Source organism: Rhineura floridana, chromosome 1 (genome assembly GCF_030035675.1).
Source record: "Rhineura floridana isolate rRhiFlo1 chromosome 1, rRhiFlo1.hap2, whole genome shotgun sequence".
Taxonomy (NCBI): Eukaryota; Metazoa; Chordata; class Lepidosauria; order Squamata; family Rhineuridae; genus Rhineura; species Rhineura floridana.
Window position 1 is genome coordinate 254,903,060 of NC_084480.1, and position 26,582 is coordinate 254,929,641.

General features: G+C 44.0%; 1 protein-coding gene across 2 annotated transcripts in view; it reads right to left on the reverse strand.

Moving 5' to 3' along the window:
* Positions 1–26,582, reverse strand: part of PRKDC (protein kinase, DNA-activated, catalytic subunit) — a 213,971-nt gene that overhangs the window by 66,798 nt on the left and 120,591 nt on the right. Inside the window, exons 58-68 of one of the 2 annotated variants that reach the window (XM_061598388.1) lie at positions 22,779–22,950; positions 22,265–22,480; positions 21,741–21,853; positions 19,066–19,197; positions 18,553–18,732; positions 10,368–10,579; positions 8,716–8,854; positions 6,074–6,262; positions 5,273–5,497; positions 4,874–4,982; positions 4,249–4,360 (exon numbers count right to left, since the gene is read on the reverse strand). In XM_061598388.1, the coding sequence (XP_061454372.1) occupies positions 4,249–4,360; positions 4,874–4,982; positions 5,273–5,497; positions 6,074–6,262; positions 8,716–8,854; positions 10,368–10,579; positions 18,553–18,732; positions 19,066–19,197; positions 21,741–21,853; positions 22,265–22,480; positions 22,779–22,950 (1,799 nt within the window). The remainder of the gene's footprint in view (positions 1–4,248; positions 4,361–4,873; positions 4,983–5,272; positions 5,498–6,073; positions 6,263–8,715; positions 8,855–10,367; positions 10,580–18,552; positions 18,733–19,065; positions 19,198–21,740; positions 21,854–22,264; positions 22,481–22,778; positions 22,951–26,582) is intronic. The other variant, XM_061598396.1, reaches the window with a different exon arrangement.

Below are 26,582 nucleotides of genomic sequence, written 5' to 3' on the forward strand. Positions count from 1 at the left end.
CTGTTTGGCCTCTCGACTGATCTGATAAGAGGCTCAGCATATCTTTCAACTGCAACAGGAATTCAGGAGACAACTGCAGTCCTAGTACAGAGGCCGGTAGATGTCCTGGTAGGCTGTTGTCCTTGTGGAGGAACAGCAACAGTGGGCTCACTGGCCTGGAGCGGCAAGCTGGATTGAGAGTGGTAGACCCCAGGCTGGTCAGGAAAACCCTCAAAGTCATCCTCAGACGACCCAGCTGGAGAGTGAAAGAGTGCTGTCAAGTGTTCTTGGTTAGCAGCCTCAGAGTGTGGCACCAAAACGTAACGTGTGCGTTTAGTGGCACTGTGGCTAGACAGGTGTTTAGTTTTAGCCACTGCCTTGGAGTGAAGCCTAGGTAGTTTATGATTGGTAGACTTGTGGGGGAAGGACTTGCAGGGTCTCTTTGCTGCTGCCGAATGTGTCTCTGAGTGTTGATCCGCCATTCTGAGCGCCCAGCAATGCTGTATATATATATGTTAAAACCAACACACGCACAGAGGTGGGGGGTGTGGTGTGGCAAGGGACTTTCACCAGCACACGGTATATATATTTATTTATTTATTTATTTAATTACATTTCTAGACCGCCCTATAGCAGAAAGCTCTCAGGGCGGTGTACAACAAATAAAATCACAATTAAAATATGAGCAAGTGTGGAAAAAAATATATATATATAGTACAATTATAAAACATTAATAAAATTGCCATTGAGATTTAAATTAAGATCATATTAAGTTTAAAATGTTAAATTAAAATATTTAAAAATTTACAAAATTTAAAAAGCCTGGGCGAAAAGGTAAGTTTTTACCTGGCGCCGAAAAGATAACAGAGAAGGCGCCAGGCGTATCTCGTCTGGGAGGGCATTCCATAGTTCGGGGGCCACCACCGAGAAGGCCCTAGATCTAGTTGTTGATCTCCGGGCCTCTTTATGGGTTGGAACCCGGAGAAGGGCCTTCGACGTCGAGCGTAGTGAACGGGTAGGTACATAGCGAGAGAGGCGCTCCATCAGGTATTGCGGTCCGATGCCGTTTAGGGCTTTATAGGTAAGAACCAACACTTTGAATCTGGCCCGGAAACATATCGGTAGCCAGTGCAGCTGCGCCAGGACAGGTGTTATATGGTCAAATTTCTTTGTCCCAGTGAGAACTCTGGCCGCAGCATTTTGCACTAGCTGAAGTTTCCGAACCGTCTTCATAGGTAGCCCCACGTAGAGTGCATTACAGTAGTCCAATCTAGAGGTTACCATAGCATGGATAACTGAGGCAAGATGCTCCTTGCTCAAATAGGGTCGTAGTTGGGCTACCAGCCGGAGCTGGTAGAATGCATTCCGTGCCACCGAGGCTACCTGAGCCTCAAGTGACAGGAGCGGATCTAATAAGACCCCCAAACTACGTACCTGTTCCTTTAGGGGGAGTGTAACCCCATCTAGGACAGGTCGAACATCAACCATCTGGGCAGAGGGTCCTCCCACCAACAGCATCTCAGTCTTGTTAGGATTGAGTTTCAGTTTATTAGCTCTCATCCAGCCCATTATCGCGGCCAGGCAGCGGTCTAGTACATCAACAGCCTCACCTGAGGAAGATACAAAGGAGTAGTAGAGCTGCGTATCATCAGCATATTGCTGGAAACGCACTCCAAAACTCCTGATGACCTCACCCAGCGGCTTCATATAGATATTAAAAAGCATGGGGGACACCAACACACGCACAGAGGTGGTGGGTGCGGTGTGGCGAGATACTATCCCCAACACATGCACAGAGGTGAGGGATGCGGTGTGGCGTACAGTTCCAATATGCAGCTGCAGCGCAGATGATTTAGATGTGCTGTCCCAATGTGCAGTTGATCACCCACACATGCACTTTATGCAGAGGAACTGTTGTAGAATTACGCTCAGAGCCTGACTAAGAAACTGCACAGTCAAAGGAGAACAGAAAGGGTGGGGAAAAACGGGCAGAACAAAATGGTGCCCGCAAAAAGGGCGGGAAACTCAGTCAAAATGGCGGCCGGGAAGGAGGAACAATGGTGGGCAGGCAAGGGTTCCTGGAGCTCCAAAAAGCCTATAACTGCCGAGGTAGGAGTCAGGCCGACAGAGGAGGAGCAAGGGTGAACTGTAAGCGCAGCGTAAAAACAAAGATGTGCTTTAATTAATTAATGGCCACGGAGCTGCGAAAACAGACGGGGAGGGCCCTCCCACACGCACCTAAGAGCCTCGAGGTAGAGAAATGCAAGCAGAAGAGCTGCAAAAGCGAGCTCCAACCGCTACTTGTCAAGGAAGGCAGCAGCCTTTCGCTGAAGCCCAATAGCAGCTCCTGGCAAAAAAGCAGTTATTGAAGGAGCCGCAGCCGCGGCTCCCGGCGAGGCAGAAAGCAATAGACGAGGCAGCAGCTTTTTGCTGCAGCCCAATAGCAGCTCCTGGCAAAAAAGCAGTTATTGAAGGAGCCGCAGCCGCAGCTCCCAGCGAGGCAAAAGGCAATAGACAAGGCAGCAGCCTTTTGCCGCAGCCCAAAAATAGCCGCCGCTGAAAAAGAAGTTGTTAAAGGAGCCGCACCCATGGCTCCCAAGGCAAAAAACAGTAAAAGACGGCCGCCACCAGAGGAGGTGGCAAGGCAAGGCAAGGGCTGAAGAGAGAGCCGCAGCCGCGGCTCTCGGGAAGGCTCGTCCCAAGGAGAAGCGAGCCCAACAAAAGCGGTCGTCTCCTATGGAGGAGACGTCGATACAGAAAAACACAATAAAAAGACGGGCTGAAAAGAGAGAACCGCAGCCGCGGCTCTCAGGAAGGCTCGTCTCTAACGAGATGGGAGCCGAAAACGAAAACGGCAGCCGCCGGATTCCCAAACAAAGGGACTAAAAAGTGGGAAGCAAAGAATAAGAATAAAAGTTCCACCCAAAATAACGTCCCAAAAACTACAAAAGGAGGGTGAGGGAGAGAGGAAAGAAGAAGATAAATTTTACAGTCCCACACACTCCAACTTAGCTACACTAGGTGATCCAAACGCCTCGAACGAAGGAAGGCAAGAATGAACTGAAGTGGGAGGGGCTCGATGCCCCAGGTCTTGACTTCGATCCATTCTTGCCTTCAGACGCTAGATGGCGCTATATCCCATGTGATGTCGGACTACCTAAGGAAAATGACACCTTTTGTCTTCTTCCCTCCAAGGTCTCACACTGTTGTGCTATATTTCTTTAAAGGACTCAGGTTGGGCTGGCTGCCACCCAGAACCTAAGCATGGGATACCATATAGTCAAGGTGGGATTAGATGGTTCTAGACCAAAGATGAAAAAATGTCTTCTACCTTTTGTCCCATCTGAAACATTGCTATTAAGTATAGGGAGGGCAGCTCATTTAACCTTATGACACACAGCTCCTTCCACTCCCCAAGATACTTATTATAAATCTTTAAGAGCTTGGGCATGGTGATTCATTCCCCCATCACTACCTCCATTTTTCCCCCAACCAACACTCTTAATATTTCATGTCTCAACTGATCTCAGTCACAGATTTAATTGACAGACACACAACATCTGTTTATAGGTGCCGTCCACGTGTTCAGTGAACACCTGGAGGGAAAAATACACTCTGCTTGCTGGTCTTGCCCACAACTTTGTCATGCTCACAGGCTCAAACTTCCAACTTTGTGCCGACGGCAAGGGTCTGAACTGAGAGCACATGCACATATAGTTGTACATGTGCAGGCTCCTTCTTATGATCACACACAGAGAAACCTACACATGTACACTTATATGCACATAGGCTCTGCATTCAGACTTCAGCTAAACAAAGGAGGTCACTCCACTCCATTTGCTCACTGAAACTGTGGAGGGTACCTATTAACAGCTCTACTGTCAGTCTGATTTTCAGTTCCTTTATATTCTTTTTCTCCTCTTCCCTGGGAAGTAACAACAGCTGCCCATAGAAAACAATGGGAAAACTAGATGTTAAAACCTAGAACTTTTAACATAGGTGTGTTTGGTCAACAGTGGCTCTTTCCTCCCTCCCCTGCATACAAAATGTAGCAGTGAAGGCAGGAGTTCCTGACTTTGACTTCCAATATGAATCTCCACAAGAGGGAATTATTATATAGTATTATAGGCTCAAAGTCACAGGTCCTTATTAGGCAATTTGAGATTGTTTTCCTTCTTTTAAATTACAAACTTTCACTGGGAACAGATTATATTCTTGGATGTATAAGATACATGCAATCACAGATAACCAAGATCAACCTTTATTTACCTATTTGTAATGACATCATCCCAAACGTTCATAGGATCCATTTTGGTATCTGGATATCTGCTTGTCCAAATACTGAGAAGTCTTTTAAGTGTAGCCTGAGAACCTATATCACCTAAGAACCATTTGTTGGGAAAAACACACAAAGTTTAAAAATTACATCTGCAACCTGATAATGCAGGACAAGAACCACGTGTTAAAATTCCTAAATAACTAGCATGGCCAGTTACTGATTTTGAACTGTGCATATTTATTTTATAAACATCAGCTCAATGGAAGCTGCTTCTGTCAGCTTCCTAAATGTCATAACAGGTCTTGATGCAGCATATGGAAGTAGTTGCTTGAAACAGAAACTACCATGCATGCATCTATAGATCAGAACCAAGCAATACAAAATCCAAAAAAACCTAACAGACATCACTACCAGGAAAACGTGACATCCAGGAAAATCATAGCTGTTCGGTATATTTTTTTTAGGTATAAAATGAAAGAAACCTATTTATCTTTGAGAAAGAAGAACATTAATACTACTGACCTGGATGTAATTTTTTCCAAACTTACAAGACTGCTGTAACAATAAGGCTACTGAATATATGGGAAAAAACTGCAGCAAGGGGAAAAAACTTACTTGGTTTGCCTATAAAGTTGATAAAGTCCTGTATTTCTGTTAAAGCCTGAACTGACTGCAACTTGGTAAGTCGACTCTGGTGCAACAGTGAATCAATACTCGAATAGTTCTGTGGAGAAAACATTTCCTTTGGAATTCCTTTACAACAATCAGTGGACTTTCTTATATGTTATGCTTTCCTCTATGCATTCTGCACTCATCTACCCCTGATCATCTCAAGGACTGACTTTTAAACATGAACCTCATTTGTCTCCTTTTAATTCGCAAGGAATTTACATACCAGCAACCTCTGAATGTCATAATCCTCCAGGAAGGTTAATGGAGTAGCACCGAACTGTTATCAGCTTACATTCTTTCTATTGACTTTAGAAATTCACATCAGATATATGTGATCATTACCTCCATGAACACCTGCATAGCATTATTGACATAGTATTTGGCTCTGTCAAAATCATCCTGTAAAATGTAGAGAAGACTCAATTCTTGACTGTAATACATTTCTATAAGAGCTTTCTTCTGTTCAGTCTTCATAGCCTCATCAATAAATGTCAACAAAGACTGGTCATTACCACCATGAAGGAGAAGCTTTAGTTTGCTGCGAATTATATATGGTAGATAGGTTTCCTATAGTGGAGGGAAAGAGAAATTAGTTTTCTTATATCAAAATAGCATTCGTTAGATGATTATGGTTAATGATTGTAGTTTTATAATATTGGATTACATTTCACATATTTATATTATAATTTTAGTGCACTCTATTGCATTTGGTGCAATTGGCTGGTATTTTAATATGTAGTAACAACTAGATTGTCTGACAGAATAGTATTAGGTTGAGCGTTTTCTCCACAACATAAGGACCAAATAACACATTAAATAAGAGATCCATGACAGATCTCTGAACTTTTAAAGAAAACAAAACAGAACACTGAAAAGCAAGTGTTGGTAGAGGCTACCAATTTGTCTGCAGCAGTAGGGGAGGAAGTATATAATTACCGCATCCCAACACACACACATTGTTTGTATGATCAAAATCCACACACACAAGTAGCTGATGTTGGACCTCTAAGAGGAAAATACACATATCTAGAGAAGAATCACAAATCTCCTGCATAACATGCAGTTGACCCCTAACGTATAAGACTAATGTGCCAGCACAATCATAAATGCAATAAAGTCAGAAACAAAAAAATCCTTGAAAACCTGATAAAATGGATCATTCCATGTTTTATTTAGGTCTGGGGGCTGTCCATTATCAATGTTTACAGTCGAACAGTATTCCAGAGACTTCCATTCTGTCAGATGGTTGTAACACTCAAGAGATGCAAGTTCCCAAAAATCCTTTTCTGCTTCTGTTGGTTCTTCATCAGGCCAGTCTTGTGTGGAGAGTGCCTACAGGATCAAAGACAGACAGTGATTAGCAGGTAATATCTAGCATTTATCTGTACATACAGTAATAATGAGTTAATCGCTTATTTTTTCTTCTATACGTTTTGTTTCTTCTGTAAAATAAGCACACTACCACATAGAAACATAGGAAGATGCCTTATAGCAAGTCAGACCATTGGTCCATCTATCTCAGAATAATCTACACTGACTCACAGCAGCTCTTCAGAGTTCTAAACAGGCATCTTCTCCAGCCCTACCTGGAGATGCCATGGATGGCATCTCCCATTGAACTATGTCCCCTCCCATAAATGCAGGAGCATTACCATCCAACATAATGAGAACTAAAAATATTTCTGGTATCTGCCAAAATAAAGAGATGCTCCTTTAACCAAACTAATTTTTAGATACTGCACACTCCTTAACTTTAAAACATACACAATACTACATTTATTTATTTAATCAGTTTTTAAAACTGCCCTTCATTGATAAGATCCCAGGGCAATTTACAAAATATATTTAAAACAATACAATTTTAATAAAAAGTTAAAAACCATAACTTTTTTTTTAAAAAAAATCATTTATCCACTAATAAAATATAGCACCTCCGTTTGTCCCAAAGAGCTGTGTGAACCAATGTCTTCAGCTGATGCTAAAACCAAAATACTGAGGGTGACATCCACACCTCTAAGGAAGGGAATTCTACAGGTAAGATGCCATCACTGAGAAGGTCCTATTTCACATCACTGTACAGCCCCATTAGCAGGAGCACAAGAAGGGCCTCCCCAACAGGTCTTCTCAGGCCAGCACATATCAGGAGAAGCGCTCCTTCAGGCATTTAAGACTCAACTCATTCAGGGCTTTTTATGTTAATATCAAAATATTGACTTGAGCCCAGTATCATATTGGCAGCTTGTGCAGTACTGGAGACATATGGCCTCAATTAAACACACTGCCCACAAATCAGGTTGCAACATTCTGCACTGGCTACAGCTTCCAGACCATCTTCACAGGTAGCCTTATGTAGGGTGCATTACAGTAATCTAAACACGATGCTACCAGAATATGGGCGACTGTGGCTAAGCTATCCCAATCTAGGAATGACCACAGCTGGTGTATCAGCTGGAGCTGGAAATAGGCACTCTTTGTCACTGGTGCCATCAGGTGAACTGTCCACCACCATCCCCGTCCTGCCACAAGCCTGCTCCTTCAGGAGGAGTTTTTACTGTGAATTTCTGTTGTAAGAGTCTTCATGAGATGATCTAGTGCCTCCTAGTGGAGTCCACCAATCAAACTGGGAGTGCCAATGAAAATTCAATTTCTCCAGGAGAAGCCATTCATCAACCCTGGAGCTGAAAAGGCCCTTGGATCCAAATTGTAATTAGAACAATTCTCCACCATTGTGCCTATGACATAGACTAAAGTTAATAAACTCCTGCTAGGAGGAAGGGCAGGATATCAATCAATCAATCAATCAATCAATCAAATAAATAAAGCACTGAAAACAAACTGTTAACCAAAGAAAGAAAGGGCTAGAGAGAGGAACAGAACTCAGGAGATCACCTCAATCAGGTTGCTGGGCAGTAGAATGGCAACAGGATCCCTGCTTTGTCCCTCTGGCCCAACACCCAGAATAATTCTTGGAGTTCAGTTCTCAGACAGACTGGCAGAAAGAACTCTCCCCTCCCAGGCCACCAACCTATGTTGGTGCTGCATCACATACCAAGAACAGAACAGAAATGGGTCAGATTAGGCATTCACCCAGTAATCCATGCCATGACAGTCTGCACATCCATAATTAAATCATGGATGAGAGCTTTTTTGTTATGTTATGGACTAACCTGAAGTTAAGCAACAGCACCACAAGTTGGGAGAGCAGGTTGTAATGACATGAAATCTTGTCAGATGATGGACAGTCTAAAAGAGGTAATAGCCACCCCTTCTCCTTACCTGACTAAGTTGTCCTCTGATGTCATATCTGCTCCTGCCCATGCCCTGCTAACAGAGGTATTCTATTGCTACTGGCTCGTCCCAAAATAAAAATATCAGACTGTTATGGAAGTCTACTTGACATCATCAATCTATTAATCAAGACAAACCTACCTTACAGGTCATTACACTAACCTCTCTACTAACTTTAGCATACTAACAATATCTGATGTTTAAGTTTTACATTATGTATATTGTATGTTTTTATTTTGTAAGCTGCTTTGGGACCCAGATGATGAAAAATGGGGTATCAATTTTTAAAATAAATAAATAAACCTACAGTTAAATGCTTTCAAAGTCTTATGTGCAATTCACATAAGTTACGAATTCAGTTACGAAGACAATTATCCTGATCAAAGAAGATAAATTGTGATTTGAAGAACTTTTTAAAAATCCACATTTTGTCTGAACAATTATTTATTTTTTCTTCAGATACTTGAAAATAAGACACTTTATACAAAAAATCGTACCTCAACATAATGCTTTGCTGCTTCAGCATAATCACTTTTTGATTCTGCTAATAAAGCTTTCTGAGTAATTTCCTTAGTGACAATCTTTCCACTAAAAATAGCTCGCAGAACATCATAATCTCCAACAGATCGATAAAGCCTAGAAAGTGAAAAAAGACTGAGATAAATCTGAATTTATCAAGTATGCATTATTACCTTAGCTTGCAAAAGCAATGTCCATGAGGCAAATGAGATTATTCTAGATTTGAAAAGAAGTAGATTCATTCAAGGACAAAGTAGCTTTTTTATTTATTATATTTTTTCCAAATGCGAAATCAGTTAGGCAAAGGCAGGACTGACTTACCTTTTTGGGCTGAGGACCTCACTGACCCATGGTCAACCCTCTGAGGGCAGCATGGCTAAGTGGGTTTGCCTGAGACATAAATCTGGGTATGGGCAATGCAGAAAATTAATACTTTTCTCACAATTGCCACCCAATGTATCTATTTTACTTCTTCCTTCTTTGTTATTTAACTTCCATCTTCCCCTCAAATTCTTGCCTTCATTGAACTCCCTGTCCCATTCATTCCCTTCCTTCCATTCTATCAATTATTCTTTCCCTTCATTAACCACAGCAAACTCATTCTATTTCCAAAGTCAATCTGTTCCTTTCCATAACCCCCCCGAACTTATTCTACTTACGTTTTATTTTTAACTGGTTGTTTCCTTTATTACTATTCTTTCAGAGTCCCATCTCCCACACCCAAAATTCTCCCAAATACATTTAATTTGCTCATCAATGTGATTGATAGGTTATGCTAACGTCATATCTTCCATTCAATGCTGGCTGCATTGTTTTTCTTGCTTTGATGTTTCTGGCAGTACTCAAGAATGATAATCAGCCCCTGAAGGCATCACAGCAGGAGAAACAATGCAGCAATAGGAAATAATCAATTCAACTTCAGGTTTTTTTCAGAAGCTCCAATTGACTGAAATGTGGTGAAAATGACTCAAGGGCACTTGGGGAAGCCCAACAAAGATAATTAACTGTAGAAAAAGTGGGGGAGTTGCTCCTATATACACACTCACACACCACAGAATTTTGTGAGTGTGTGTCCCTGTGGGCCACCCAAAACCTCTTAGCAAACTATATCTGGCCTGCGGGTTAGCCAGCCCTGAGCTAATGTACAATGGTTACCTCAAAGTAATCCACTGAGCATCACAGCTAAGCAAATATTTGAACCTGGGTTTCTTCTCAGTCATAGTCCAATAACATCACAACTGATATAATAATGAATAATTCAGTAAGCATTCTATAAATGGTTGGTTGCAAAATTACTACTACTTATAGTTTGCTTGCAATTGATTAAAATCACAACATACAGGCGGGCCCCGCTTTACGGCACTTCGCCTTTCGGCGTTCTGCTAATGCGGCGTCTTTCAATTAAGGAAAGTCCCCACTTTAAGGTGCTTGTTCCACTTTTACGGCGTTTTTTGCTCGTCGAGTACCATTTTTGCGTCATTTTCGTGCAACGCGCACCATTATCTTCAATGGGTTCTGCTTTTCGGCGGTTTCCACTTTTCGGCAGCAGTCCGGAATGAAACCTGCCGTATAAGCGGGGCCCGCCTGTATAGAAATGCAACTCTAGAGGAGAAATAAAAAAAAAACTTACTTGGCAAGTTCAATCCATCTTATCATATTTGGTGAAAGTTCTGTCTTCCCACGCATCCGTTTGGAGGGTGGCTCCTCCTCCTCGGGGGAAAGGTGAAGTAAACCTTGTTCAAGAAGCAAGATACCCACTGGTTGCTGTAAACTTGCGAAGCAGCTAGTACTCACACTAGAAGGGTTGAGGTCCAGCAGCTCTTTGTGTTGGTAGCTCATTTCCTATTATATCAAATCCATAATTTTTGAGATTACTTTGAGGTTAGAACTACATGTAATGTTAAATAGCCCACCCACAAACAACACCCACCCACATCCCCACACTTTTAATCTCCCAGTCCACTCTATTATGTCTACATCAATGACAACTTACTTATACCCTGACATCATGGTATTACGCATTTTCCTTGCCTCACCCCATATTATTAGCTATTAGTGTCGAGGTCAGGAAATGAACAACAGTCATATTAGGACACAAGTAAATTGCTTGATGTTGTACGTGAAAGAGGGAAAGTAAATGCATAGTTAACATTTATATGGCAGTGGAAACATATTTAATGTAATGTATAGTTCTTCTGGCTTGATAAATTTATTTATTTATTTATATATTATTTAATTTGTATCCCGCCCTTCCTCCCAGCAGGAACCCAGGGCAGCAAGCAAAGCACTAAAAACTCTTTAAAACATCATAAAAACAGATCTTAAAATACATTAAAACAAAACGGCGTTAAAAACATTTTTAAAAAACAACTTTAAAAAAGGGTTAAAAACATTAAAAGATATATATATATATTAAGCAATTCTAACAAAGATGCAGATTCACAATAAAATATTTCTACCCTCCATCTACTTTCCCTTAAATATAGGAAGTGGTTATGATACAGGTCACTACAACACGGAACAAAATTTCCAAATCTTGTGCAGCCCTAATGATTTATTTTAACCATCATCAGTACTGGTCAAACTGATTTTTATCCCTTCTGCATTTCAAACATGCCTGAAGATCAGGCAAAGACAGAACATAAGAACCCAAGCAACTGGGGTGCAATGCAAAGAATTTAAAGTGACAATACTTCAGAGCCTTTTTTTTGGTTAAAAATACATTTTATTATGCACTACAGGACCTGGCCTGATGCCTTGGGCAAAATGGATCTTGACTATATCCTGTTCCAAAAACAGATTCTTGAGGCACAACTACTTATTATTTTGAAAACTGAAGGTAAGAGTATCAAGTGATTCTTAAATAGGCAAGCAAGGCAACCTCCATCTATCTATGGGCACGAGTAGGACCTTGTGGGAGAAGATGAGGTAATGCTCTCCCAACACTGTATGTTTAGGATTGTAACCCTATGATTGGGAATGGACTCTGGAATCATACTTTATTTGCTCCACCCCAAACCTCCACTATTGCAGTTAAATTTACCCTCCTCTTTAAATGTAGTTCAATGTTGCATCTGACCATTTAGAAACAAAGTTAAAGGACCCTCCTAAACCCCAGTTCAGAAACCACTCTTAAAGCACAATCATGCAACATTAGTTTAACCATGATTAGCATTTTAGGTACATGATGCTTATACTAACTTTACAAGTTTCTACCTTGCAAATCTATGATTTGCACTGCTTTCAGATGAGTGACTCACTATGCAGTCATTGCTCTTCTGTTGTAAGTTACAAGCAGAATAGCAGTTGATGTTCCACACAATTGTATTTCTTTTGTGCATATCCTGTTATGATCTGTCCACACCAGTGGGTGGAGCCATTTGCAGCTCAGCACACATTGACTATAACTCTCACCATGGATACCATTTTATGACCCCATTTTTATTATTTAATTAAGATTTTAATTAAATTGCCAAAACATATTTATGGCTTCTTTTTAATGAAAGAGAGGTATACCTCTATGACACCATCCTGCTATAATGCTATGGTAACTATACTACTGTATTGTGATAGCATTATGGTGTCAGGGTACTAACCTTGTGTTCATCCATACTGCTCATAACAGAGGTGGGGAACCTCTAGTCTGTGGGCCAAATTGGACCATTGGTCTCACCTGAAGGGTGATTTTCCTATGAGTACGGACATCACAGCGGGTATTAGCTCCACCTATCGTGCGAAGGCAAGAATGTCTTTGAAGTCAAGACTAAGGGCGTCAGGCCCCTCCCACTCTCCAGTTCATTCGCAGCGAGTCTAAGGAGAAATATCTAAAAATACAAGAACAAGGCAAACAGGCCTGGCAGCAGGAAAATAACACAATAGTACCATGCATAGTAACATGACTCCAACATAGCGGTATAACAGAACAAGAAGTCTTGACTTCACTCTTAAATTTAAATATAATAGCGTAACAGTAATATATAACACACTAGAAAATATATAGTCATCCTCCAACTGGGAGGGTCGTGATGTCCGTACTCATAGGAAAATCACCCTTCAGGTGAGACCAATGGTCCATTTTCCCTATGAGTCCGGCCATCACAGCGGGATGTACCAAAGCAGCCCATACAGGGAGGGACCACCCACGTGTTAATCGTCATTAAGAACCTGTTGCAACACTCGTCTGCCAAAAGAAGCGTCAGCAGAGGCATAGCGATCAATTTTATAATGCCTTATAAACGAGTGTGGGGTAGACCAGACTGCAGCCCTACAAATATCGGCAACAGGAGCATTAGTGGCAAAAGCAGCCGAAGTGGCAGCTGACCTGGTAGAATGAGCAGTTATACTAGCTGGAACTGACAGCTTCAGAGACTCATATGCTAAAGTAATACATGCCCTTAACCAACGGGATAAGGTAGAATTGGATACTTTATGTCCCATAGACCTTGGATGAAAGGATACAAACAGAGACTCCATTCGTCGAATCTCTTGGGTCCTAGACAGGTAGGTCTTGAGAGCCCTCCGGACATCTAACGAATGCCAAGCCTTCTTGAGAGGATGGGTAGGATTCGGGCAAAAGGAAGGCAAAACAATGTCCTGGTTGCAATGAAAAACCGAATCGACCTTGGGACAGAAGGAAGGATCAGTCTTCAGCACAACAGAGTCCTTATGGAAGACGCAGAGGTGTCGAGCAGAAGACAATGCGCCCAACTCCGAAACTCGTCTGGCAGATGTGATTGCGATCAGAAACAAGACCTTGAAGGACAGCATACGTAGGGGCACAGTCCTGATGGGTTCAAACGGAGGGCATTGCAAAGCCTGCAAAACTTTCGGCAAACTCCATGAGGGAAACCGATGGACAACAGCCGGAGAGCGTAGGGCAACTCCCCTCAAAAAACGTTTGATGAACGGATGTGAGGAAATAGGAGCTCCAGGAGAGGACACTGAGAGAATGGACGACAGAGTGGACGCATGTCGACGTAGAGTGTTGGGTCGAAGTCCCATCTTAAAGCCGCTATGGAGAAAATGCAGCACCTGATGCACAGTGGCCTGGGATGGATCATGGTGGTGGGACTGACACCACTTGGAGAAAGCCACCCAGGTATGTTGATAAATACGAGTGGCAGATGGTCTTCTCGAGGCCAAAATAATATCAATCACAGCGTCAGACAGTCCAGCTGACCTCAAATGTCCCCGTTCAAACGCCACACTGTTAGATTGAGCCAAGTAGGGTCCTGGTGCCATACTGGACCCTGGGATAGGAGGTCTGGCCTGACTGGAAGTGTCCAAGGCTCCATCATTGACATTGCCAGAAGATGTGAGAACCACGGTCGGCGTGGCCAAAATGGTGCTATCAGAACCAGCTGTGCCCTCTCGGTTCGTGCCTTCCTCAAGGTTTTGGCTAACAATGGTATTGGAGGAAAAGCGTACAAGAGACCGTCTGGCCACGGTATTGTCAGAGCATCCATTGCTTCCGCTGTTGAATCCAGGTATCGGGCAAAGTACCTGGGAAGCTGGCAATTGCGACTGGAGGCAAACAGGTCGACTGAGAGGACGCCGAACCGACTCTGAAAACGATGGAAAATGGCTGGGTGAAGTTTCCATTCCCCCGGAAACACCTGTTGTCTGCTGAGCCAGTCTGCTGTCACATTCCAAATCCCTCTGAGATGTTCTCCTTTCAGGGATTGTAGATGATGTTCTGCCCAGACAAAGATGAGGGAGGCTAGGTCCTGCAGAGGATGAGACCTGGTGCCCCCATCTGTTCAAATGTGATTTTACACACGTGCTGTCTGTTCGAATGAGGACATGGTCCAAAGGGAACAAAGACTGAAAATGAAGTAGAGCTAAATGTGCAGCCTTTAGCTCCAGCCAGTTGATGGTTTGAGTCTGCTCTGTGGTGGACCAAACCCCCTGAACGTACTGGGAGTTGCAGTGGGCTCCCCAGCCGATGAGGCTGGCATCTGTGGTTACAACAGTTCTGTGTGGTTCTCTGAATGGCGTGGCCTTGGAGAGGTGTTGGGACCTCGTCCACCAGCGGAATGATAGGTGCAGCGCGGGGGTCAAGCGAACTTTGCGATGGTTGGAGCTGGCAATGTCCTGTTGAAAGGGCAGTAGAGTCCATTGAAGATGCCGAGTGTGGGCTCGAGCCCATGGCACAATGTGGATTGTAGAAATAAACATTCCGAGCGCCCTGGCTAGAAGCATGACGTCTGCGGATGTTTGTTGCATCAGGGACCTTGCGATGCTTGTGATGGCAGTGATGCGATCTGGAGCCAGGAATACCATTGCCTGCAGGGTGTCCAACATTGCCCCTAGATGTAGTAGGCGTTGAGTTGGTTGGAGATGGCTTTTGTCGAAGTTGACAAGCCAGCCGTAGGTCTCTGCCCTGGAAGCGTCGGTTCCAGGAGCCCTTGAATGAAGTGGGGTCATAGGATCTGAAGTTGCGGCCTCGTCCTCCTGGCCGCGTTCCTCGAAAGGGCTGGTTAGTACGGAAGGAAGGAAATCGCCTGAAAGGCCTGTGGTCGATGTTCTGGACAGTGGTCAGAACCGGTTTGTGGGCGTCCTTGGGATCAACCAGCAGTGCCTTTAGAGCTTCCTTGCCGAAGAGTAACGATCTGGAGTAAGGAGCCCTGGACAGATTCATTCTGGCCGCTGAATCAGCTTGCCAGTGGCGAAGCCATAGGGTCCGTCGAGCGACTATCTGAGCCGTCATGGGTCGTGCCCCCAATTGAGTGGTATCCAAGGTGGCATCGGCCACAAAAGCTGCTGTCTTACGCAACTTTACCAGTGACCTTCTGAGGGCGACAGGATCAGGGCTAGTGTCCTCTAGAAGATCATCCAGCCACATCATAGCTGCTCTGGAGAAAATGGAGGCTGAAGCGGAGGCACGTGTGGAGAGGGCAATGGCCTCGTGATTTTTGCGGAGGGCAAAGTCTATTCGTCGCTCAGTAGTGTCCTTTAGTTGGGAATCCCCTTCCCTGGGCAAGAGAGAACGTGAAACGAGGCGAGCGATTGGTTCATCTATGCCAGGGACGTCTAACTTGGTGGCAAAGTCCGGAACTAGGGCGTAAAACCTGTCAGCCAGGTTCTTGAAGCGGCGAGAATGGAATGGGTGAGCCCATTCTTTAGAGGCCAATTTGGCAATCGGGTCCAGCACCGGGATGTAATGTTCAGTAGGTGCAGGGGATTTGAGAACCTTGGCCCCTTTGATGGCTGGGGTGGAGGAAGTTGAAGGCGCAGTCTGGAGACCAAGGGTATTAACTACCCTGCGTGCCAGGGGCTGATAGTCTGAAGCATTAAACAAGCGATACGATGTATCCTCCTCATGATCTGAATAGTCGCCCCAGTCATCTCCTTCAACGTGGTCAGTGAAGGATGACTCCTCCGCATACGAGGCTTCGTCAAAAACTCTGCCTCTGGCTACATCAAAGGGGTTAGGTGAACAGGAAGGATGAGCTTCATGACACGCACGTTGGTCCATGTTGAGTTGGGGTATGGCAGGAGCTTGTGGTGGTGACTGCATTTGGGTGAAAAATGCCAGCATGGCTTGAAGTTGGAAGAGGAAATCAGGGGACGGCAGCAGCCCAGTTGTGGTAGATGTTTGTGCTTGAGTGGCTATTGGAGCAGATGTTTGGGATGGTAAAACGGAGGGAGGCTGGTTAGGCGAAGGCTGAGTGGGGAAGCCAGCAAAATCTTCCTCGTCAGAGGAAGCAGCAGGGGAATGAAGTATATCGCTTATGTGTGCCTGAGTTGCTGTGGTAGTAGTGGGGGTTGGCACAGAGGCATAGCGTGGCCGCTTTGGTTTGCTATGGCTTGAAAGATGTTTTGTCTTAGCCATTGCTTTAACATGCTTAGACTTAGTCGCCTTAGATTGTTGCGGCTGGGCTGTTTGTGACATGCCTGGCTGATCTTCCTCGTCAGAAGAAGCGGTAGGGGAATGAAGTATATCGCTTATGTGTGCCTGAGTTGCTGTGGTGGTGGTTGGCACAGAGTCATAACGTGGGCGCTTCGGTTTGCTATGGCTGGAAAGATGTTTTGTCTTAGCCAGTGCTTTAACATGTCTGGTCTTAGTCGCCTTAGAATGTTGTGGCTTGGCTGTTTGTGACATGCCTGGCTGATCTGGCATCATATTGGCTGATTGCGACATGCCTGGCTGTTCTGCCATCTTATATTAACTTGGGTGCAGTACACGGCCACGGAGGGGGCAGGATGTAAAGACCCGAACTGGCACAGTGTACGACCACGGAGGGGGTAGGATACACTGGCAGATGGCTAAGTGCACGGCCACAGAGGGGGCAGGATGCACTGTGGTATCAGCGTTAGGATAATATAGGCTGTATAATATAGGCTGTATTTTAGGCTTGGTACATGGCCACAGAGGGGGCAGGATGTACAAAATATAGTTCAGATTAGTGCTGTAGGCTGGATTTCAGGCGTGGTACACGGCCACAGAGGGGGCAGGATGTACTGAATATAATTCAGATTTAGTACAAGTCAGCCACTGATATTAAAGCTCCAGCCTTGATGATACTGAATATAATTCAAATTTAGTACAAGTCAGCCACTGATATTAAAGCTCCAGCCTTGATAATACTGAATATAATTCAGATTTAGTACAAGTCAGCCACTGATATTAAAGCTCCAGCCTTGATAATACTGAATATAATTCAGATTTAGTACAAGTCAGGCACTGATATTAAAGCTCCAGCCTTGATAATACTGAATATAATTCAGATTTAGTACAAGTCAGGCGCTGATATTAAAGCTCCAGCCTTGATAATACTGAATATAATTCAGATTTAGTACAAGTCAGGCGCTGATATTAAAGCTCCAGCCTTGATGATACTGAATATAATTCAAATTTAGTACAAGTCAGCCACTGATATTAAAGCTCCAGCCTTGATAATACTGAATATCAAAACAGCCAAAAAAGGTAGAGAACCGCAGCCGCGGTCTCTGTGGGGACCCTCAGACAAGCAAAGGAAATTAAAGTAAATGGAAGGCTAAACACAAAAAACATGGAGAACCGCAGCCGCGGTCTCTGAGGGAACCCTCAAAAGAAGTAGAAATAAACTTAAATGAAGTTAAACAGAAAAACAGGGAAAGGATGGACTGGGGAGACACACAAGTAACACTAGGTTCGCACCCAGTCAGAACAAATAAACAGACAAATCACGAAAAAACTTAGCTAAATGCTACGCTATAGTATCTCAATCTTGTTTGTACGAAGGCAAGAATGAACTGGAGAGTGGGAGGGGCCTGACGCCCCTAGTCTTGACTTCAAAGACATTCTTGCCTTCGCACGATAGGTGGAGCTAATACCCACTGTGATGGCCGGACTCATAGGGAAAATTCCCCTGCCAGTCCTCCCTATTAGGTCCATCAGGCTGTATCAATCAAGCCACACCCACTCACCCACCAACACTTGTGATTGGGAAGTTCTGCACAAAGGGCTTTGCAAGTTTTCTGGAAAGAAAAAAAACGCTCTATTTTTAAAAAGGAGCATTTCTTTCTTTCCAAAGGAAGCGGTTTGGGAACATTTTCCTGTCTGCAGAGATTTCAAAAGATCTAACCAATCAGCAGCTGATTATCAGTTAAAGGGAACCTCTTTGAGGTGCACATCTTCAAACAATGTTGCTCTTTAGAGATCTCCTTTGAATTCAGACAGGTGTTAATCGTTTGATGTCATTATGATGTTAGATGATTAACAGGTGAGAATGAATAAAAATCTGGCTGCCAGGCCAAAAATCTTCTCCACCACTGGTCTAAGCATAAAAGGGCAAAACAGGACAACAACAGGACAACATATAACACACTACCTGGATGCAGGCTATGAATGGTGGGAAATACAACACAGTTGTGGTCAGGAAGTGATTGAAGTCCTGAACCAACTGCTGGACAACATTATTCTTCTCAGACAGAGTTTTTGATTTTTTCATTTCTTCCAGAATTCCACTAAACAAGCTGCTGAAAAGCTGTTTGGCCAGTATAGGGTCTCTCTGTAATTGACAACGCAGGCAATAAATCCTTGGTACAAATGCTTACAATACTATTGCACTGGTATTTTCACAGAGAAATACATGTCACTTCTACAGCTGGAGCATATTATGGGAGAGATGACCCAAATGCAGAACATACATTTTACAACTTTTGGAGAAAAAGCCAAATGCTCTATAATAATTATCCAGTTTTATTGTGCTAATAATGATTTGGAACATATTGTTAAAGCCTTGTTTTCAAATGTTCATAAATTCTGAAAATATACTCCCTAGTTTACCAACATTGCATTACCAAGAAGCAGTTAATTAAGAAATGCTGGTAAGATAGCATACCTGTGCCACACCCTGCAGAGGAGTAATTAGATTGCTGTATTCAATCTGGATGTCAGGGAGGTCGCCTTGCCTGTATTTCCTGTACAGAGTGACCTGAGCATCATGCTTCACCTTCAGCTGAGTTTTAATTTCCTGCAACAATTGATAGTTAATGAAACAGTTTTGACATGAGCACAAACAAATCAGCATATGATACAGTAACCTTGAGATTGGATTACTGTGATATGCTCTATTTAGGATCGCCCCTTAAGATTGGTCTGGAAGCTGAAGCTGGTGCACAATGCACTAGCTAAGCTGCTAACTGGAGTGGCCATCTGCCAGCATGTAACACCTTTGCTGAGGGAACTGTATTGGCTGCCAATTTGCTACCATTCCAAGCTTAAGGTTCTGTGGTTTGATAATTTATGTCAAGGGTGGGCAACCTTTCTGGCCTGATGGGTCAAATTGTTATCTGTCCTTGCCCCCACAGGCCAACTTTGACAGTTGGGTGGGACAAACCTTCTGTCAGTCATCTGACATCATTATTGTATCAGGTAATTGACAGGTGGGCTGTCCTGCCCAACTGTCAAAGTCCATTGCTTGGCACTTCCCAGTTGCCTGGTTGCCAGCTTCTTGTTGGGTGCTTGGCAACCTCAGCACAAGGTGCTTTGCCAGTCCTATGCTCAGTAAAGCATTGAGAACAGAGCTGGCAAAGCTGCTTTCTGCAGGGATCAGCTGTGTTACTTTGATCCCCACTGGAAACTTGTCTGTGTAACCAATCCAGCAGGCTTGAACTCACTGCCCATCAGCTGATATGTGGTGACTTCAACCCTGCTTTCAGCAGGGATTTGCTGTGTGATTGAGTTCCCCATGGGGCACACAGCTCATTCAGCCACGTCACTATGTACCCCACACTTGACTTCACATATGACATCAGGTGTGGGGCAGGTGGATGTGATTTGGGGAAAACTGCCTTGTGGAACAAACTGAGACCAATGTTTTATGTTTTATGATTTATGTGAACTGCAGGACTGAATTTTTGTATTGTTTTATTGTCTACTGATGTTTTAAATCCTGGTATGTAGCTTTGAAATTTTCTAAATAGAAAGTAATAAATCAATAAATATTAATCTGCTTCTTGTGGATACTGCAAAGGGATAACTGGCTCATTCAGGGATATGATAAACAAAATGCATGCCCCAATGTTTAAGCCAAAGATTCTAAGCTTTCCACCATGTGGGATTCTAAGACTAAAGTTCCAGCTTCACTACATTAAGTGACAAGTCAGAAGGAAGAGCTCTGGATTGTAATGAAGGAAGAAGCAAAACTCCATGAATGCCCTTGCCTCGGAGCGAGTACGAACTGAAATGAGGTGGGGACTCTTACCATTCAGGAAATATATTAGCCTAATTTGAAAGGCCTTGCCTTACTAGAACAAGTGGGACAAGTAACCAACGCAAGGATACCTCTCTCCACAAGTCAGACAGCTCCTGCCCTCAGAAAAAAACTATCTGATAAGCTTTGGAAAAAGAAGCAGCAAAACATGAAACATTAAGATCACAACACATTCTTAACATCACAAGATATTCTTATTAACAAGATGTGGAAAATGAAAGAGCAATCAAACAATCCACATCTCTTTGCTGGCTGTCCTGCCCAGAGTACGAGACATGAGATGGAGGCAAAACTGGAATTAATTCTTGTTTTATTAGAGTAACGGTTACATTAAAAGCAGTGAGCATCATAGACCTGACTATGCTAACTCACTACTGCCCCTAGCTAAGCTACCTAGGCATTCTCTGCAGTGTGTGGAGTAAGTTGACTCAGCAACCCAATCAGGGGGGCACCGCTTTAAATAGGGAAGGTCTTTGCCCATAATCTCTGACTCCTGCGAAGAATCACCTTCTGACCGTCCCGCTTCTCACATCGTCTCGTGCGGGACAAGAGGGGGCAAGCCTCCGGCTGCTCATGACAGCAAAGGCTCACTAGGTGTCGGCTCGACCTGGAGGGGGGGGAGCAGGTAGGCGGGGAAGCATTTGAAGTGCCAGGCAGGGAATCCTGGGGGGTGGTGGAGTGGGCATGCATGTGAGATCGCTTCCCAATGGCTGTTGGAGTGCTTGCAGTCAGGGCAGGCGCCGCGTCGACAGGAGGGCTGGCCAAGGGAACTTGTGGGTTGTCAGCATCTCCCCCTCCCTCAGTGTCCTCAAAAGCCTGGTCCTCCTCTGACATCTCTCCCTGGTCCACCTGGGGGAACTGGGGCTCAACACTGGCAGAGAAAAGGAATGGAGCCTTGATACTCAAGTCCCATCTCTGTGGTGCCTCAGACTGTAAAGAGCCCAGCCAGATTGTTTACTGCTTCTTAGGAACAGAGCAATGGCATGCCTTGGGGCTCTGTCAGCCGCTCTGCCTATGGGGCACTGAACAATCCACTTCTTCAGCAAGTATGCAAGCTATTTCTAAAAACAGTTTGGAAAAATGGAAATGGATTGCCTTCAAGTTGATTCCGACTTATGGTGACCTTATGAAGAGGGTTTTCATGGTAAGCGGTATTCAGAGGTGGTTTACCATTGCCTTCCTCTGACGGTGAGAGGCAGTGACTGGCCCATGGTCACCTAGTGAGTGCCATGGCTGTGTGGGGATTCCAACCCTGGTCTCCCAGGTCATAAGTTATTTATAACTTATACAGGAAGACAAACCTTTTCTTGTTTCTGTTCAGCAACACCCTTTCTTGCATAAATCAAACTAAGCTTTTCTTTATCTTTTAAGAATCGTCTCCGCAGTCTCAGAATTTCTGCCCGTTCATCTATACCTAATACAAACAGAAGGAAAATTCTTTTTTAACTTATACTTAAAAAAATTATTTAAGAAACCAAATTTAATCTGCATCCAACGCCCTGGTAATTTAAAAAAAATTGTTAAGTCACTTTGAGACAAAAATGTCTGCAGTTAGCAACTAATAAATATAAATAATAATAAAAACAAAAACAAAGTAGAGTGAATCATAATATAATTTAAGACCTGTACTGGGGTTTTGACAAAATATGAATCCTTTGATTTAAGAACTTTTCTTATAAAATGGTTTAAACTCTTGAAACCAATTTCTTCTTGTTCCTTTGACCGAAACTCACTTATGATATTAAGTCATTTGCTTAGTCTTAGTCCATAAAAGAAGACTTCTTGTAACAAAAAATAAAAGAGATTGCATTAACAGCTGCAGTACCTTGAGCTTTGCTGTCCACCTCATCACCTGGCAAACCCAGTCTTTTTTTCCCAAAATTAGGACCTATAGGTTTAAAGGCAACTCTGTATGATTTGCCAGCCCGCTTGTTAATGAGCAACATCGAAGAAAATAGGGATTCAGAAGATGAAGAAACTGTGTACTCTGCAAAGGTGTCGACACTGTTTCCTATCAGCCAGTTAAAAGAGCTTCTCCCACCTGAAATAAGCAGAAACAATTTATAATGAGTTGCCCTTTCCCCAAAAAACACTGTTCCCTAGTTTAGCCAATTTACTACCAAACCATATATTTTTTAAAAGACAGATCAGGGGAAGGTTCAGTTTGAAAAGAGATACTTAACCATATTTTATTGTATATGAATCCAAAAGTATATGCAAGTACAAACCTGCACATACACAATTTGTGAATACACAAAGCAGCATGAATTCCATGAACAAATATTTTAAAGCAACTTTTAATTAAATACTAGTTTTTCAGAAACATGGAATATACTTACTGATATTTTGGGTAGGAGTAAATTCATATTGTTGCTGTGTAGCCCTTAGTTGGCCACCCACAGATCCTTCCTGTGAGCGATACCTGTTGACATTCTGGGTAGCTTGTGACTCCACAAACATAGGAGTAAGAATGGTACTTCGGTACCGCCAATTTGAATCAATAGCAAAATCCTAGACAGTAAAAACATAAGGAGTTGATACCATCTTTGCTCATTACAGACATGTCATCCTTGGCAAATTTACTTCAGAGGAAATCCTACTGAACTCAGTGGGGCTTCTGAATAAATGTGCTTAGAATAGGGTTACACATGATAGTATTATTCAAAAGATTAACGTACTTCAGCATTATGAGGATCTTGTCCCCTTTTGGTGTTTATTTTTAAACTGGTGTCATTCACTTCACTTTCTCTTGTTTCTATCAGTTACATTTCATAAGAAGATTTCCTTTTTCCAATGTAATTATTAAAATGATGTTTACAATTTACAGCTAATAAAATGTACCATTGGTCTCACCTGAAAGGTGATTTTCATAGGAGTGGGCCATCACTACGGGTAATAGTTCCACCTATCGTGCGAAGGCAAGAATGTTTTTGAAGTCAAGACTAGGGGCGTCAGGCCCCTCCCACTCTCCAGTTCATTCATGGCGAGTCTAAAAAGAAATATCTAAAAATACAAGAACAAGGCCAACAGGCCCGCCAGGAAAATAACACAATAGTCACATGCATAATAACATGACTCTAACATAACAATATAACAGAACTAAAAGTCTTGACTTCATTCTTACATTTAAATAGAATAGCGTAACAATAGTATGTAACTGATTAGAAAATATCTAGTCATCCTCCAACTGGGAGGGCCGTGAAGGCCCACTCCTATGAAAATCACCTTTCAGGTGAGACCAATGGTACATTTTCCATAGGAGGTGGGCCATCACTACGGGATGTACCAAAGCAGCCCATACAGGGAGGGACCACCCACGTGTTAATCCGCATTAAGAACCTGTTGCAACACTCATCTGCCGAAAGATGCGTCAGCAGAGGCATAACGATCAATTTTATAATGCCTTATAAACGAGTGTGGGGTAGACCAGACTGCAGCCCTACAAATATCGGCAACAGGAGCATTAGTGGCAAAAGCCGCCGAAGTGGCAGCTGACCTGCTAGAATGAGCCGTTATACTAGCTGGAACTGACAGCTTCAGAGACTCATATGCTAAAGTAATACATGCCCTTAACCAATGGGATAAGGTAGGATTGGATACTTTATGCCCCATAGATCTTGGATGAAAGGATACAAACAGAGACTCCGTTCGTCGAATCTCTTGGGTCCTAGACAGGTAGGTCTTGAGAGCCCTCCGAACATCTAACGAATGCCAAGCCTTCTCGAGAGGATGGGTAGGATTCGGGCAAAAGGAAGGCAAAACAATGTCCTGGTTGCAATGAAAAACTGAATCGACCTTGGGACGGAAGGAAGGATCAGTCTTCAGCACAACAGAGTCCTTATGGAAGACGCAGAGGTGTTGAGCAGAAGACAATGTGCCCAACTCCGAAACGCGTTTGGCAGATGTGACCGCAATCAGGAACAAGACCTTGAAGGACAGCATATGTAGGGGCACAGTCCTGATGGGTTCAAACGGAGGACGTTGCAAAGCCTGCAGAACTTTCGGCAAACTCCATGAGGGAAACCGATGGACAACAGCCGGAGAGCATAGGGCGACTCCCCTCAAAAAACGTTTGATGAACGTTTGATGAACGGATGTGAGGAAATATGAGCTCCAGGAGAGGACACTGAGAGAATGGACGACAGAGTGGACGCATGTCGACGTAGAGTGTTGGGTCGAAGTCCCATCATAAAGCCGCTATGGAGATATTGCAGCACCTGATGCACAGTGGCCTGAGATGGATCGTGGTGGTGGGACTGGCACCACTTGGAGAAAGCCACCCAGGTATGTTGATAAATACGAGTGGTAGATGGTCTTCTCGAGGCCAAAATAATATCAATCACAGCGTCAGACAGTCCAGCTGACCTCAAATGTCCCCATTCAAACGCCACGCTGTTAGATTGAGCCAAGTAGGGTCCTGGTGCCATACTGGACCCTGGGATAGAAGGTCTGGCCTGACTGGAAGTGTCCAAGGATCCATCATTGACATTGCCAGAAGATGTGAGAACCACGGTCGGCGTGGCCAAAATGGTGCTATTAGAACCAGCTGTGCCCTCTCGGTTCGCGCCTTCCTCAAGGTTTGGGCTAACAATGGTATGGGAGGAAAGGCGTACAAGAGACCGTCTGGCCACGGTGTCGTCAGAGCATCCACTGCTTCCGCTGTTGAGTCCAGGTATCGGGCAAAGTACCTGGGAAGCTGGCAATTGCAACTGGAAGCAAACAGGTCGACTGAGAGGACGCCAAGCCGACACTGGAGACGATGGAAAATGACTGGATGAAGTTTCCATTCTCCCAGAAAGACCTGTTGTCTGCTGAGCCAGTCTGCTGTCACATTCCAAATCCCTCTGAGATGTTCTGCTTTCAGGGATTGTAGATGTTGTTCTGCCCAGACAAAGATGAGGAAGGCTAAGTCCTGCAGAGGACGAGAGCTGGTGCCCCCGTCTGTTCAAATGTGATTTTACACACGTGTTGTCTGTTCGAATGAGCACATGGTCCAAAGGGAACAGAGACTGAAAATGACATAGAGCTAAGTGGACAGCCTTTAGCTCCAGCCAGTTGATGCTTTGAGTTTGCTCTGCGGTGGACCAAACCCCCTGAACGTACTGGGAGTTGCAGTGGGCTCCCCAACCTATGAGGCTGGCATCTGTGGTTACAACGGTTCTGCGTGGTTCCCTGAACGACGTGCCCTTGGAGAGGTGTTGAACCTTGGTCCACCAGCGGAAGGAGAGACGCAGTGTGGGGCTCAAATGAACTTTGCGATGGTTGGAGCTGGCAATGTCCTTTTGAAAGGGCAACAGAGTCCATTGAAGGTGCCGAGTGTGGGCTCGAGCCCATGGCACAATGTGGATTGTAGAGATGAACATTCCGAGCGCTCTGGCGAGAAGCATGACGTCTGCGGATGTTTGTTGCATCAGGGACCATGCGATGCTTGTGATCGCAGTGATGCGATCTGGAGCCAAGAAAACCATTGCCTGCAGGGTGTCCAACATTGCCCCTAGATGTAGTAGGCGTTGGGTTGGTTGGAGATGACTTTTGTCGAAGTTGACAAGCCAGCCGTAGGCCTGCAAAACATTGAGGGTGATCATTAAATGATGATGAGCCAGCTCCTCAGACTTGGCCCGTATTAGCAGATCATCCAGATATGGGTAGAGATGAACCCCTTGGGTCCGGAGATAAGCCACTAGGATGAGTAGCACTTTGGTAAACACTCTTGGAGCAGAGGAGAGGCCGAATGGCATCGCTCTATATTGAAAGTGCTGGTGGCCAAAAGCAACCCGAAGAAACTTTCTGTGGGCTATGCAAATGGGCACATGGAGATACGCTTCCTTAAGGTCGATAGAAGCCAGGAAGTCTCCTTCATGCAGACTCTCCGTAATGGAGTGGAGTGATTCCATTTTGAACCTGCGATATGTTACAAAACGGTTGACAAACTTGAGGTCCAATACCGCCCTCCATGATAAATCTCGTTTTGGCACAGCAAATAGGAGGGAGTACACCCCTTCCGACCTCTCAGTTGTGGGGACTGGCTCTATTGCCGCTATGTCCAAGAGGTGGTGTATAGCTGTCTGCATGATTCTGTGCCTGGCTGGTGCCCTTGGGCAAGGGGACGGATGGAATCTGTCTGATGGGGTTGCCCAAAACTC